We start from the raw sequence: 17491 nt of genomic DNA, 5'->3' as shown, positions 1-17491 counted from the left end.
CTATTTTATTATATAAAAAATCAAATGTACTCCCGAAATCCGTCACTCTTAAGTCACATTTAGGGATGGATGTTATAACTTATGAATTTTTTATTTCTAATAATTTATAGTAGTAGTTTTTTTTTTATCTTAAACTCAAACTACTTCAACTTTGTATTTCTAAATAAAATTTTGTAGTTAATTTTCTTTAAAAACTAATAAAAGAATATTTAAAAAATCCGTTGGGATTGGATACCCGATTTTTTGGGACTAGATACCCGAGTCGGGTATCTGGGTACCCGAAATTATTTTTGGATCGGGTATGAGTATTAGATTTTGGGAAATTTGGGATCGGGTACCCGAAATTTTCAAGTCGGGTATCCGCAGATACCCAATTTGACAGCCCTAGTAGGCCTGTCAAATTGGGTACCCGCGGATACCCAATCCGAAATTTTTGGGTACCCGATCCCGAAATTCCCAAAATCCAATACCCGATACCCGACCCGAATTTAATTTCGGGTACCCAGATACCCGACTCGGGTATCCAGTCCCAATTGTGATTTTGAATTTTTATTTTATTTTATTTTTGAAAACTAACTACAAACTTTTAGAATTTATTTAATATTATTTAATTCAAATTTAATACAAAGTTGAAGTACTAGTATTCAAGTAAAAATAATTACAAACTTTTAGAAATACAAAATTCTTATAGTAGCTCAAATTTAAGAGAAAATAACTACAAATTTATAGGAATACAAAATTCTTGTAGTAGTTCGAATTTAAAAGAAAATAACTACAAACTTTGAAAAATACAAAATTCATAAGTTATATACTCCACATATTAACATCTTTTATCCATCCACAATAAGTCAATAACCATCAAAATTAATAAGTTCAAACATTCATCCTTTATAAATATCACAATTCAATAATTCATAAGAATCAAGATCTAACAATAATATCATCAAAAATTCAAAATATCACGAGTCAATGAAATTAAAATATAATTAAAAAATTAAATTACATATCTTATATGCTAACTATTAAGTGTTAATTAAATTTTAGTTAAGAAATTAAATGACATTTGATTATAATAAAAATATAATTTATTAATTTTAAAAAATTAATCGGATAAATCGGATAATTCGGGTATACCCGATCGGATATCGGGTAACCCGATACCCGATAATTCAAAATTCTCACTACCCGATCCTGATCCGATACCCGAAAAATCGGGTTTCGGGTATCCAACTATCCGACTTTTTCGGGTTTGGATATCGGGGATTAGATACCCGATATTCATTTTGACAGTCCTAGACTTTTGTATGATTTATGTAAGCTTCACACATTTTGTACCAACATGAAATAAAGGTAAAATATGCTGTATTAAATAATTAAATTACTTCTATTTTGTGTGTATTTATTTCAAGGGTTAATTTCTCAAAAGATATAGTACTAAATGAATACTAGTAGTAGTATAATTTATTTCAACTAAATAAATTTTATATATCAAAATGAGCACTAAGCTTCTAACTTTTAATCTTAATACTGAAAACTATTTTTCTTTTAAGTCTTACTATTATGTAAATTGTAATCGAGGTCATATAAATAAATATGTTCTTTTAATTTGTTATATAGGATCAACAATTTAGATTCCAACAAGTACAAATTTAAAGTTTAAAAACTCAAATATACTATTTTATCTTGTAGCAATATATATATGGTATATAGAGATAAGGACTAATTAATTTCAACCAAATTTTAATTAGATTAAAACCGAAGGATGAGAATAAAATATAGAGGATGGAGGTCATTACAGATACAAGTTAGGTCATTCTATTATTGTTTTAGACAGTTCATTCGAGCCTACTATAGGGTATGAAAGTATATGAACTAATCCGACCGAAAAATGATCATTCATGTTACAAATTAAATCGATTTAAAATGACCTAATTAGTTATCTAATAACCTTGTTAGGATGTTTCATTATGCATTAGGATTTGATTATTTTTCTAACAATAACGTATATGAATAGTGTTAAAATGCACTTATATATTATGCAAACTCAAAACTCTTCAACTCAGTTTCAACACAGTTTCAATACAATATCAACAAAATATAAAATTTTAAGATTTTAATATCAACACAATATCAACACATCATCAATCATTGACTACCGTTGAAATTCTGTTGACATTTTCCTATTGATATTTTTTTGTGATCTGTTGACATTTTTCAATGGTCCAGATCATAGTTTTGAGTTGATACAATATTTAGAGTTTTAATTTGATCACGTTACATAACGTATATATGTAAATTATTAAATATGTATAAAAGTTTACAATTACAAGAACCTACTTAAATATAGTAAAATAAAAATATTAATATATTTATTATTTTACAACCAATTATACACATGAACATTAAAAAAATTCTACAAATTTCTTTTATCATTTCGCTTTTCTATCACTGAACAATTTTAGATTTTCTTTGACTGATTTAAATTAAATAACATATTTAAATATCTTTTCTAAACATTAATTTATTTTGAATAATTTTGAGATCCTTTATGTTTTAGAGGAAAAATATATTCATTGTCTCGACTCCATTATGATCATGTGTATCTAGCACTAACCATGAAGCAGTTAAATATCATAATCTATATATTTTTGTGCAAACTTTTACATAATCTACAATATATACGATTTTGAGTAGATGAAAAAGTAACATTTATTATAAATTCGAAGTCATAATATATCATATTCTTCCTAGTATAAGTAATAGTACTACTAAACACTCTTTTTGTGGCACATAAATACATTATTTTCTCCAATCATCAATCAAGAATGAGAACTTGAAGAATAGTGAATACATATAGTACTACTTTCGTCCCATACGAAGGCGGTGTTGTTTTTCATATCTTCGCCCCAGCCAGGAAGCGCGAATAGAACTCTAACGCCTCAGTTGGCTTGTATTCTGGCACGGTGTGTCCGGCCCCCTGCACAGTCGAGATTCAGGTGTCAACGTAGTCATATCTCAAGCTGACAACAAGTACTCAATCAAAAGTCATGTGTTTTCATACCTTGATGGTGAGGAAGGTGAGATTGTAGTCATAGCCTTGAGTGTACCTATGAAGTCATAAAACGAAAAATGTTAGTCGTCGTCATCCAGAAGGGGGAGTTTTGTGTCAAATTGTCACGACGCATCGTCCACAAATATGCCGACTTATCATCAGTCAGTTTGACACAAGCTTTTTTTATATTTTCAGTGATAAATATCAAACTCCAAAACAAAATTAGCAGTGTAAGTTTTGTTACATACCCACTAACTTGGCCTTTCACATACCAAGGCCTCCACTCATCAATAATCTTGTATCCGATCGATCTTGTCCAAGCTTCACTTCCAGTAAACGGGACACACATATCATGATCTCCACTGCGACCAAGCAAAGCAATCATGTATAATTTCGGAAAAAAAGCTTTCGAGTACCTCAAAGCTAAACGGTAGGTAGATAGTGTTTCAAAAATTCATATTGTGTAATTCAAACCTGTATATAAGGGCTTGATACCCGCGTGACGTGAGATTCTTGTGATACTTGATCATGCTCCCGGCATCATGGTGAAATGAAATCCGGTCCGTGCAAAGATCCCACCTTCCGGATAGGTCTGCCTGTGGGTTCGGGCATGATTTTTAGTTTGTTACTTTGAGAACCAACTTAACAAGAAAATGTAAATCTTACACTGTCAGCATGAAGCGCCTTCCTAACTGCTTCGTTGTTTAGCCATATGTCCGCGACCTCTTCATCCTACACGTTGATGAAGGATGAGAAAGTTGTTTAGAAATTGGTTTGGAGCAAATCATTGTATAGTCTTACTGTGCAAGGGACATTTTCGCCCTTCAGAAGCTGTGGCCATGTAGGGACATATCCGTCTCTAACTGGAGCTCTGTAGGGCCATGCACGCCCAAAAATTCTTTTTCTAACGGGTAGAGGCCTTTCGGTCTCACCTAATTTCCTGAAGCTCAGAGGCATACTCGTGTTCTTGAGTTGAATGATACTTTCCGGGGCATGATAGCATGGCTCAAGAATGTCGTATATGTTTAGGTCCTTGAGAGCCTGAAGTGACACGAAGATGATAAATACAATATGAAAAAAGCACACACACACACACACATATATATATATAAGGGTGCGTATATATCTCAATATTCGACATATTGAAACAACTTACTTCATCAACTTTGAAAAGTTTGTTCTCACAGTTCTGGCTCGTCGGATTGTAGTAAGCACCGTTGCATTCAGAGTTTACTGCCTGCGTAGTTAAGCATGATTTTGAGACACACATATTTATCTACATATATATAGTCCTTCAAACCCGACTCATTTTCAACTGAAAGTGCAAATACGTATCTCTTGCACAATCATGGACATGTTAGAGAAATGTACCTCATATAGTTCATCTGAAATAAGGCCCATTCCATGAGCGAATGGTACGAGAGCATTTCCATCAAACACATCGTCAGCAACTCCATTTCCCACCAGGTACCCCTGCAATATAAGAAATTCACATTACTCCTTCATATTTCATGCTTACAAAGAGGGGGCATAATATATGTAATACCTTGAGGTTGACAACAGGCTTCACACCGGCATCAATTCCTACAAATTTGTGACAAACACAATCAGTTCATTCACCCTACAATATCAGAAGCACTTCACTCTGCATAAATGATAGTTCGTACCATTAGCTACTTCAAAAGCCAAAGTTGGGACATAAACTCCTGCATATGATTCTCCTGATATGTAGAACGGGTTGCTCTGGTATTCCGGGTAGAGCTCAAACCACTAGCCGGAAAACACACAGTTATTCGAGGTAAATATGCAGCAAAGGCATACAAAAGTAGAAATCCCACAAAAACGAAGGGTAGTATAGTTCACCTTGAGGAGAAATGTATGAGAGTCAGAAGCAGTCTTTAGGTCTCCAGTGATGTAATCTGATTCGTTTGTTGAGTAAGATAATCCAACACCAGCCGGGGAGTCTAGATATATCATACTAGAGACCTAGAATGACAAATTGATAACCTCAATTAAAATCTAGTGAGCTGCTAGTGCAAGGAAGAAATTAGATTTTTAGCAACCAATATAAAGAATCACAACCTTGGACCAGCTGTATGGATTGAGATGCAGCGTGGGGAAGCCACCATGTGGCCCCTTCGCAAAATTGAAGGGTCCTGCAATCGGATGCACACAAGATACTTAAACATATTTAAACTAAAAGAAACCAATCACTGTTGGTTAAATTCAAACTTGCAAGAATGCTACAGGATCCAGTTACGACATATCTAGAAGGAACATCTCAAGAAACAAACTAAATAATTGCTTGTTAACTAGAAATGCAATACTCGTAAGGAGTGAAATAATCAAGATAACAGTAAGTAAACGTCAACACTGAACTTCTACAATTTATACTAAAATGATCAATGCTGGTCCATTTCTTGATTGTGTGCCATACAGCAGATGGTGTTGAATTAATTTGCAAATATAACACAAATGCTAACTATTCATTTGCCTTATCCCACATCAAAAGAATGATTACAACCTTACCTTCTAACTTCCAAGAGATGAAAGAAATAATTGCTCATCAACAAGCATTTTGTAAGTTCAAGAATGAAGTTCTACAATTTCTTCTAAAAAGATAAGTGTTGGAAATTTTTTATTGCGTGCCATAATATCACAAGATGCTATTAACTGATTTGCAGCTCACCTTTTATTTTCATTAGCTCAAAATGATGACCACATAATCAACTTAGTATCCAACAGATTTAACACCAAAAACATAATCTTTACCAAGAATAAAGCTTCTACAAAAGCATCAGACTCAAAATCCTTTTGTTAAACGACAATTTCTATGAAAACTAAGTCCCACTCCCACACCATTGTTACTCCACCTCAACAACAAAGCCAAGATCTTGCCAAAACAAGTCCACACCGAGATAAGAAGGGGTGTCATAATTACCATGCTCGTAGATGAATCCATCAAAGCTAGAGCAACCCGGACCACCATTGAGCCAGAGCACCACAGGATCCTTAGCTGGATTCCTCTCAGACTCCACAAAATAGTAGTACAATTTCTTCTCATTGATGGTGACATACCTGTGTGTATAAGTGTGTGAGTGTGTAGAGAGCGAGAGAAAAATTAGAAAGACCCTTTATCCAGAACGACAATATAATCCAAGATATTGAGAAGAAGTCACTAAAACCAAGAAAAGATTGAATCTTTAATTTACCCAAAATAGTTTGACAGAAGAAATTGATGAGAAAAATCACAGAAGCATAACAAAGGTTGAATCTTTAACTCACCCAGAATAGTGTTTGGAAGGGAAACTGCCACTGTAACCAGGGAGCTTTGTAACAAGATTACCAACAGGCGCAGATGATGCTGAATTGAAGGTGAATGCAATTTGACTCAGAACAAGGAGTAGCAAACAGTTAAAAAGGTCAAAAAGTCTCATATTGTCAAATGGAAAAGCAGGAGATGTTTTTATCTCCTGAATTTCAACTCAAGAACACACACACTCAGAAGATTTGGTTTTTCTGTATCTATATTTTGACTGGAGGAAGATAGTTTTGCTTTCAAGCGACGTGTGTGGACAAAAAAGAGCAAAAAGTGGGGAGGAGGATATGATGAGGAATTCCAATACACATTTGTTTTTTCTTTACTTTTTTATAGTACTCATTTCTTATTTTTATTGTTTTTTTAATAAGATGGGTGTGCATAGGCTTGATATATTTGACACATCACCATTTATCACGAAATATTTTGTGACTCGTGGAATTCAAGATTTCTGTTAATCTTGATAGCAGGAAATATTGTGGGAATGTCTGATTATGTAATTTGATTCCTTTGATAAGGATTGAAGATACTCCATACGTATATATAAAAAAAATATTTATAAATGACATGAATTATAATGCATAATTAGTAAAGTGAAATATAGTAAAATTATTGTTAATTGATTGTGGGGTTCATATTTAGAAGATGTGTATGGTTAGTATTGGTTTAAAACTTTCTATTTTAAGAGTTAGTCTAATTTTTATTAACAGATAAAAATGGTTAAACTTGTCTATTTTTTATGGATAGAGGAATTTTTTTTTTTTTAATTTTCATATATTATAAAGTAAATTAATACTAACATTTCATTTATTTACTAAAATTAGTTTTTAATAGAGTTTGCTTAAAATAGTTATTAAAATGAGTGGATAAGATTAAAGCATTGAATTTTAATTAATAATAATGCAAAAAATATCATGAAATGAATCTTGAAAAAATTAGATCCTCATTTTGCATGGGACATATCCCATCACATATGGATCGTGATATCTAATGAATGGAATTGGTTCTTAGTTTTAGGGCTAGCAAATCGTGCGGATTGGATCGTTATCGGGTCAATTTGATAACGACTCAACCCAATAAAGCCTAACTCGAACCCGACCTGTTAAGGAAACAGTAAATCCGAACACGAACCCGGCCTGCTACCTTCAAATCCGGACACGACCCGCACCCGACACGAACCCGTTATCGACACGATATAATATAGTTTGACACGACACAATAACGACCCGAACCTGATATTACACGATTAAACCTTAATTTTTAACCTAATTTATGATGGAACTGGCAGCGGAAGCGGTGTTTCATGGATTAACATAATTTAACAATTATCAATCACACCAATAAATCACATAATAATCAGATCTATTTAGCAGATTATTTAGACAAAATCTATTCGCGTAATTCTTACATGTATCATGCTCATAACTTGAATTAATCATGCTTTAAGAATATTGAAACCTAAAACATGCTTTTCTACGGAGCAGAAAAAATACCTAATTAATTCTCCAAAGAATTGAAGATGGCTAGCTTCTTCTCCACGTGATGCTTTGAATACTAGACCACAAATCTTCTCTCTCGTTCCCGAACTGTACTCCGATATCCGTGTGGGCTGATCTCACCGTAATACTAGGACTTAAATAAAGAAGACAGAAGAAATCCTTTTGGGAAAATGAGTAGAATTCGAAATCTCCTTCAGCTGGGGGGGGACGAAAATTTTGAAAATTTTAAGTATAAAAATTGTGATTTTTCTGTCTCCTCCTTTATTCTCCTATTTATATTAAGTTCCTTTTGGGCCCAGACATGGATCTATAGAAGGTTTTGGATATGGGCTCATCCAATTACTTTTTACTAATTAAATTGAACCCACAATTTAATATAAGTTATAATTGGAATATTACGAGCAGCCACTACAAAAGTAATATTGAACTCTCCCCATCCAAATCCGAAATTACAAGTAATCCGGGTTTCCGTTTAACTTTCATTTCCCGCGCTTAAGATAAAAATGTCCATTAATTAATTAATGTCTGCTATGGACTTAATTAATTAACTTTTTATTAATTCCAAGAGTGGACTTAGCATGAAACGCTTATTTATTATTCATAGAGTAATCAAACTCCAACTAGCTAGGTTCCGAATAATAAAACATTGTTTCGCGCTCCTCTTGAGGACATTATCAAACGAGACTCAGCTCGTGCACGATTCAATATAATAGCAATCCTAGCACCGCTAGATATTGATCACCACTTCCCAATATATCAGGATAATTGGGTTACGAAAAATCCGCACCATTTGATAAGTCAAAGTAATGCATAATCAATACCGTATGCTCAATGCTAACCTACATTGATTAAGAAACAAATATTTATCAAGACATCGCCTTTCAGTAGATAGGATAAGGACAAGTCTTGTTGTTAGATCCGTTCAGTGCTATACCACACCAATGTCGGTTTAGAAATATGCGGACTGACATTGCAACCTTTCTCGATGGATAGTCAAATTCCAACTAGGTCGTGAAAATTCACCTTTTTCTTTGTTTAGAACTGACCGTGTTACCTTAAAGTGGACGACGCCCACAACCGGTCTACTAAAACAAAGACTTAGACTTTGTTAAGTTAACTTATACATTTAAACATGCATTAATAATTTGTTTTATTAATTGGAAAATAAAATAAGAGTTTTGCAGTATTCAATCACTCGAAACGTGATTTCTAATATACAAACTCTAACAATTTATACAATTAAAATTCGTTTTATACCATTTTGAACCTAATTTATAAGAAATTAAATAATTAAAGTAATATACATTTTTTAAAATAATAATAAAGATTACAATATTATTTCTTAACGGGTTACCCGCATCCGACCCGAACCCAACCTGAAATTATCGGGTTCTTAATGTGTCAACCCGATAAGGACACTGACCCAATAAGACTTGACCTCAACCCAATAATTTCGTGCGGATTCGTATCGGATTATCATGACGTGTCGAAAATTGACAGTCCTACTTAGTTCTAGTATTTTAGACGTAAATTAGATCCTCATTTTGCAAGGGACATATCCATCAGAGCATCTCCAAGGGGAGAGGTAAATGCAGAGGTAAATTAATATAACTACCATATTTACCTTTTTTCCATGAAAAATCAATCTCCAAGGGGAGAGGTATTTGAGAATGTATTATACATTTTCTCATTTTGAAGAGGTATCTTTACCTCTCCATTAATGGAGAGGTACAATCTTATAACTATCATATTTTCCTTCTTTTCATGAAAAACCATTCTCCAAGGAGAGAGGTATTTGAGAAGGTATTACACTTTATGTTTTTAAATGTATTATTGTGTACTATTATTTTATTTTAAAAATAATAATTTACCTTTCCATATACTTTTTTTTCTTTGGAATATGTTATATTTTAAAAGGATATATTTCACTTTTTAAGAAGATATATACATAATATACCTTTTTTATATACCTTCTGTCCTTGGAGATGCTCTCAAATATGGCAGTTGGATTGTGATATCTAATTAATGGAATTGGTCCTTAGTTCTATTTTAGACGTGGTTATTAATTAGTCACAAGTCACAACTTTACAGTTAATTGATGATGTAAATATATTATATGTGCATAAAAGTTTACATACGGATCCTCTTATATTGATTGTAGCATTATAATTCAAAACTAAGACAACATTCTTAGATTTTAAAATGAATGGACGAGATTAAATTTTACAAATTTCAATAAATAGTAGATAAAATATCAACAAAGGGGTAAGGTCGTTATTCTATAATCATATCCTAATTTTCGTGATTTTTTTATATCAACATAAAGTACACGAAAATATCAATGCAGTTTTATTGAGATTTTACATGCATTATATTAAAAAATTTTGATGCATTTGTTGATAAAAAATCTACTTATCAATATATATCAAAACTGAGGAGTGATCAATTGTTAACTCATCATTTAATTGCTAACTACAACTAATTTAAGGCCATGAGATTTTAGAAAACGTGTGGTCTACAATTTGCCACGTGTAATTTTCATTTTTATTAATAAAATAAAAAAAAGATAAAAAAACTTCAAATTAGGGTTTTGGATGAAAATGTCAATTAGTGTTCGAAAATATCAACACAATGCTTTGAGAATGTCAACACAATGCTTTAAGAATGTTAACTCATCGCTTATATTGACATCTACATGTATTATATTGACATATTTTATATAGTATGTTGACATTTCTGCTTGTACGAAAAAATTAAAAAATTTTGAATTTTTTTTCAAATTTTGACGTCGGAACATATGCATGTAGGATATCGTTGGAATCCACAAAGTGAAGGATGACAAAAGGGAAGAAGAATGATAATTTTGAAATAATATCATATTTAATACATAACTGCAATAATATCAGCTTTAAAAATGTTAAAAGTATAAAAAGACCAAATTGCCCAAATCCCCCAAAACCCCAAAAGGGTATTTTCGACCGAAAACAGTGAAAAATGACCGTTTTCGAGATAAACCCTTTGTCCTTAGAGCATCCGCAGTGGGCTGCTGTCCGTCCGTGCCAGCAGCACGCCCCGCCGTTGTCCGCCGCAGCGAGCCGTCCGTCCATGCCAGCGGCACGACACAACTCTTAAATAAGAGCACGTCCGTGCCGCTGAGCAGCCTTACGTGGCATCTCCTGATTGGCCAACGGCATAGACGTTGGCAAATTTGATTTTTTCTTTTTATTTCAATATTAGATTTAATTTTATAAAATTAAATTTTAAATTTTGATTTTTAAATATCAATAAATTTTTTAAATTAAAACTATTAATTCGTGGACACTATAAATATTGATTAAAACTATTAATTTTTGTTATTTAATATAATATTCAGCTGAATTGAAGAAGTACAGAAAAATAATATTAATCATGATGGAAAAATAAGAGTCATTCTATCTAGCCTTCGTTCGGTTGTTACAATTGCTTGTGATTGAATATTATGAAGTTGACTAAAAGTTTGATCCTACTAAAAATTTTATATAGGAGTATTTTCGTTAAAATTTTCTAGTAATTTTTTATTGTTTTCAAATTAATAAACGAAAATTATATTAGTCTTACATTATACGCATATTTATTTCAGAATAAATCGTGTTATATGATCTATTTATGATTAAAGCTATTAAATATTGATTTAAATTAAGGCGTTGTCATGCATTATTGATTAATATTAGACACTATCAAATATTGATTATGTCTATTAATTTTTGTTATTTAATAAAAAATTTATTGATATTTAAAAATTGAAATTTAAAATTTAATTTTATAAAATTAAATCTAATATTGAAATAAAGAAACAAAGTGAAGGATGACAAAAGGGAAGAAGAATGATAATTTTGAAATAATATCGATTTAGTACATAACTTTTAGTACATAACTGAAACAATATCAGATTTAAAATGTTAAAAGTGTAAAAAGACCAAATTGCCCAAACCCCCGAAAGGGTATTTTCGACCGAAAATGTTAAAAGTGAAAAGAGACCATTTTCGAGATAAACTCATAATCCAGAGATGTCTAGTGATATTTTTAAAGTCCAGGGACTATGGACGAGATAAATTCCATAGTCCAGGGACCATTTTTGCAGTTAGCTCTATATTAAATCATGTATTTGGAACTGACCATGAACCATTTAAATATCACAATCAATATGTTTTTGTACAAGATTTTGCATAATCTACACACTATACACGATTCTGAATAGATGAAAAACTAACATTTATTCTAAATTCGAAATCACAAACGTAAAAGTAACATTTATTATGAATTCAAAATCACAATACGTCAGACTCTTCCTAGTATAAGTAATGCTAAGCACTGTTTTGGTGGAACACAAATTAAATCCATTCTTTCCCTAAATAATAACTGAAATTATTCTTCTCCAATCATCAATAAAGAATGAGAACTTGGAGGATCGAATGGCATAGTGAATGGATTAACTACTTTCTTCCCATACGAAGAGGCATTGTTTTTCATATCTTCGCCCCAGCCAGGAAGCGTGAATAGAACTCCAACGACTCGGATGGCTTGTATTCTGGCACGGTGTGTCCAGCCCCCTGCACAGTCGAGATTCAGGTGTCAACATAGTCGATGACAACAAGTACTCGATCAAAAGTCATGTGTTTTCATACCTTGATGGTGAGGAACGTGAGGTTGTAGTCATAGCCTTGAGTGTACCTATGAAGTCATAAAATGAAAAATGTTAGTCGTCTTCATCCAGAAGGGAGAGTCTTGTGTCAAATTGTCACGACACGTCGTCCACACATATGCCAACTTATCAACAGTCAGTTTGACAAAAGCTTTTGATATATTTTCAGTCATAAATCGATCAAACTCCAAAAAAAAAAAAAATTAGTAGTGCAAGTTTTTGTTGCATACCCACTAACTTGGCCTTTCACATACCAAGGCCTCCACTCATCGATAATCTTGTATCCGATGGATCTTGTCCACCCTTCACTTCCCGTAAATGGGACACACATATCATGGTCTCCGCTGCAACCAAGCAAAGCAATAATGTATAGTCTCAGAAAAAAGCTTTAGAGCACTCCATACCTTAAAGCGAAACGAAAGGTAGATAGTGTTTCAAAACTTCGTATAGTGTAATTTTAACCTGTATATAAGGGCTTGATACCCGCGTGATGTGAGGTTCTTGTGATACTTGATCATGCTCCCGGCATCATGGTGAAATGAAATCCGGTCCGTGCAAAGATCCCACCTTCCGGCTAGGTCTGCCTGTGGGTTCGGGCATGATTTTTAGTACGTCACTTTGAGAACCAACTTAGCAAGAAAACGTAAACCTTACGCTGTCAGCATGAAGCGCCTTCCTAACTGCTTCATTGTTTAGCCATATGTCTGCGACCTCATCATCCTACACGTTGATGAAGGATGAGAAAGTTGTAAAAAATTGTTTTGAAGCAAATCGATGTTTAGTCTTACCGTGCAAGGAACATTTTCGCCTTTCAGAAGCTGTGGCCATGTTGGGACATATCCGTCTCTAACTGGAGCTCTGTAGGGCCATGCACGCCCAAAAATTCTTTTTCTAACGGGCAGAGGCCTTTCGGTCTCACCTAATCTTCGGAAGCTCAGCGGCACACTTGTGTTCTTGAGTTGAATGATACTTTCGGGGACATGATAGCATGGCTCAAGTATGTCGTATATATTTAGGTCCTTGAGAGCCTGAAATCACACGAAGATGATAAATACAACATGCAAAAAGTACATATATATATCCCAATATTTGACAGACTGAAAACAACTTACTTCATCAACTTTGACAAGTTTGTTCTCACAGTTCTGGCCCGTTGGATTGTAGTAATCACCATTGCATTCAGAGCTGACTGCCTGCGTAGTGAAGCATGATTTGGTCCTTCAAATCCGACTCTTGTTCGATTGAAAGTGCAACTACATACCTCTTGCACAATCACAGACGTGTTAAGGAAACGTACCTCAAAGAGTTCATCTGAAATAAGGCCCATTCCATGAGCGAATGGTACGAAAGAATTGCCATCAAACACAGCGTCAGTAACTCCGTTTCCCACCAGGTACCCCTGCATATAGGAAATTCACATTATTCTTCATATTTCATGCTTATGAAGAGGAGACCTGGTGGTATATGTAATACCTTGAGGTTGAGAGTAGGCTTCACACCAGCATCAATTCCTACGAATTTGTGAACAATCAGTTCGTGCACCCTAAAATATCAGAAGCACTCCACACGGTATAAATGATAGTACCATTAGCTACTTCAAAAGCCAAAGTTGGGATATAGATTCCTGCATATGATTCTCCTGATATGTAAAACGGGTTGCTCTGGTATTCCGGGTAGAGCTCAAACCACTAGCCGGACAACACACAAAGTTATTCAAGGCAAATATGCAAAAAAGGTGTACAAAAGTAGAAATCCCACAAAAATGAAGGATGGTATTTTTCACCTTGAGGAGAAATATATGAGAGTCAGAAGCCGTCTTTAGGTCTCCGGTGATGTAATCAGATTTGTTTGTTGAGTAAGATAATCCAACACCAGCCGGGGAGTCAAGATATATTATACTAGAGACCTAGAATGACAAACTCTCAACCTCAACTAAAATCTAATGAGCTGCTAGTGCAAGGAAGAATTGAGATTTTTAGCAACCAATATGATTGAATCACGACCTTGGACCAGCTGTATGGATTGAGATGCAGCGTGGGGAAGCCACCATGTGGCTCCTTCGCGAAATTGAAGGGTCCTGCAATCGGAACCACACAAGATACTTAAAAGTATTTAAACTAAAAGAAATCAATCTCTGTTAGTTAAATTCAAACTTCCAAGAATGCTACATGGTCCAGTTACGACATGTCTGGAAGGAACATCTCAAGAAACGAAGTAAATAAGTGCACGTTAACTAGCAATGCAATGCAGATAGGGAGTGAAATACTCAAGAAAACAGTGAGTAAACTTCAGCATTGAACTTCTACAATTCATAGCAAAATGATCAATGCTGGTCCATTTCTTCATTGTGTGCCATACAACACATGATGTTTAATTAATTTGCAACTATAACACAAATAATGATCACATGATCAACTCTGTATCCATCAGATTAACACCAAAACAGAATCTTTACCAAGAACAAAAGCTTCTATAAAAGCATCAGACTCAAAATCCCACACCATTGTTACTCCACCTCAACAACAAAGCCAAGATCTTGCCAAAAACAAGTCCACACCGAGATAAGAAGGGGTGTCATAATTACCATGCTCGTAGATGAATCCATCAAAGCTAGAGCAACCCGGACCACCATTGAGCCAAAGCACCACAGGGTCCTTTGATGGATTCCTCTCAGACTCCACAAAATAGTAATACAATTTCTTCTCATTGATGGTGACATACCTGTGTGTAAATTGAGAAGAAGTCACCAAAACAAAGAAAAGATTGAATCTTTAACTTACCCAAAATAGTGTGACAGAAGAAATCGAGAAGAAAAATCAGTGAAGCAAAATAAAGGTTGAATTTTTAACTCACCCAGAATAGTGTTTGGAAGGGAAAGTGCCACTGAAACCAGGGAGCTTTGTAACAAGATTACCATCAGGCGCAGATGATGCTGAATTGAAGGTGAATGCAATTTGAATCAAAACAAGTAGCAGCAAACAGTGAAAAAGGTCAAAAAGTCTCATACTGTCAAATTGGAAAAACAGGCGATGTTTTTGGTAAATTATCTCTTGAATTTTCAACACACACTGATAGTGAAATCTGAAAAGATTTGGATCTTTGTATCTAAATTATCTAATTTTGACTTGGGGAATCTAGTTAAGCTTTCAAGCAACGTGTTGGGAGCTAAAGTGGGGAGTATTTTATTGGAGCGAAGTAATTTATTGGAGAGAAGTAATCTAGATGTATTTGGCACATTTCCTTTTATCACGAAAAAAATTGTGACTCGTATGTTCATCTTGATAGCAGAAAATTGAAATAGTTAAGATTTATGTAGATCTTGGTAACATGAAATATATTGCGAGATTGTGTGGTTTGAGTCTTTATTATGTTAATCTGAATTAGAAAAGTTATTACTTTGTTCATGGAATCACAATAGATTGTTCGTCATTCCCAAATAGGGATTTTAGTATTTTTACAAATGTTTATTCCAAAAAATTACTCCCTTCGATTCGAGCTAACACACATTCTTTTTATACTCATTCCATCCTTTAAATTTTGTCCCACTTTGACCAGACACTGATTTTAAAAAATATAATAGAAAGTATATTGAAAAAATTAGTGGAAAGTTGGTCCTACTATACTTTTATATATTAATTCTATAATAAAATGTGATTTGGAATTAGTTAATAGAATATGTGGTCTACTACCAAAAATGATAAAAAGTGAAAAATGATAAATTTTATCCGATAGACGAAAATAGAAAAATGTGACAAAATTTAAGGGAAGGGAGGAGTACTTCTTTTAACCAAAAAATAGTTAACTTTTACTTAATTTTTTTGAATGAGGTCATTTTGAGATTTCTATCATTAAATGTCCCACTTATTTTTATTTCTATACTAACTTATTTCAATGACATTTATTATAAGATTGAACAACATAAATCATACTCTCTCCGATCCAATTAAGTTGAGTTGTATTTTTTTTAATGTCTCAATTAAATTGAGTTAACTTTTTTTTGACAAAAAACAAAACACCTAATCACTTTTATTTTATTTCATCATTTACTTTGCTCACTTTATATTTCTCTTACTTTATTTTTCTCTCATTTTTTAATACAATTTCTTAATTTCGATATCCAAAAATTTTTACTCAATTTAATTGAGAAGAAGGAAGTACCTTATAGGAGTATTTCACTAATGAATGTCAATAGTCCCTGGATTTTTTTATAGCACTATAAAAAGTGAATTACAATTTTTTTACCTAGAATTGATCATAAATTTAAATGCGACCCAAATTCTTTAAATAAATTCTTACTTACCTGATGACTTTAATGTAATTTTGCTAGAAGGATGATTGTACTTTCCGGACACTGTTTTAGTAAAAAATACCCTCATCAAACCTCTAAGGAGCAATTTGTTTATTTTTTTTGTTCTAAAAAACCTTTTGATATCATCCCAAAGTCCAAATACAAAAAATGTATTTCACTAAAACCATATAAAAAATATTAAAACAGATTTCACACAATATATATTTAATTATTTTACACTGAAGCCACAACAGAGAGAAAATTTTATATGGAGCATTAGGAATTGAATATATAAATAAAACTTGATTCTCTCTAAATTTAGTTTAGCAAATTATAGATTTACTCTGAACATCATAAAATTTTTATGATGTCTTAGTAGTACTCCTAGTATTTATTAAAAAATAAATTTCACATAATTAAATAGTAATTTATTTTATAAGATCTAATGGTATGTATATTTAATTTATCATTTCCATATATTGCATAATATTAAAAATAAATAAATAATTATTTTTGGGGATGTCATTATTTTTTTAATAGAACTACCTTTTAATTAATAAAATTTAAATAAAAAATAATATAAACTAATAAATTAATTAATAATAAACATATATTTATATAATTTTCAACCAACTTTTGTTAATTTAAAATA

At 32.8% G+C, this 17491-nt stretch overlaps 2 protein-coding genes across 2 annotated transcripts; both read right to left on the bottom strand.

The window, feature by feature from the left end:
• Positions 1-2691: 2691 nt before the first annotated feature.
• Positions 2692-6655, bottom strand: LOC125202711 (serine carboxypeptidase 1-like). Its single transcript, XM_048101158.1, has 14 exons — positions 6338-6655; positions 5994-6130; positions 5135-5208; positions 4916-5038; positions 4720-4822; positions 4599-4636; positions 4424-4525; positions 4209-4289; positions 3854-4093; positions 3719-3784; positions 3527-3648; positions 3301-3414; positions 3062-3107; positions 2692-2977 (listed from the first exon to the last, which is right to left on the bottom strand). The coding sequence occupies exons 1-14, from the start codon at positions 6487-6489 to the stop codon at positions 2894-2896; spliced, it is 1482 nt and encodes a 493-aa protein (XP_047957115.1). The 5' UTR covers positions 6490-6655; the 3' UTR covers positions 2692-2893.
• Positions 6656-12104: 5449 nt separating this feature from the next.
• Positions 12105-15669, bottom strand: LOC125214962 (serine carboxypeptidase-like 20). Its single transcript, XM_048116228.1, has 14 exons — positions 15405-15669; positions 15136-15272; positions 14555-14628; positions 14335-14457; positions 14137-14239; positions 14025-14062; positions 13849-13950; positions 13664-13744; positions 13340-13579; positions 13206-13271; positions 13014-13135; positions 12782-12895; positions 12535-12580; positions 12105-12459 (listed from the first exon to the last, which is right to left on the bottom strand). The coding sequence occupies exons 1-14, from the start codon at positions 15554-15556 to the stop codon at positions 12376-12378; spliced, it is 1482 nt and encodes a 493-aa protein (XP_047972185.1). The 5' UTR covers positions 15557-15669; the 3' UTR covers positions 12105-12375.
• Positions 15670-17491: the final 1822 nt, after the last annotated feature.

This window comes from Salvia hispanica, chromosome 1 (genome assembly GCF_023119035.1).
Source record: "Salvia hispanica cultivar TCC Black 2014 chromosome 1, UniMelb_Shisp_WGS_1.0, whole genome shotgun sequence".
Classification (NCBI taxonomy): Eukaryota; Viridiplantae; Streptophyta; class Magnoliopsida; order Lamiales; family Lamiaceae; genus Salvia; species Salvia hispanica.
Note: the sequence above shows the minus strand (reverse complement) of the source record. Positions and strands in the feature narration are given on the sequence as shown.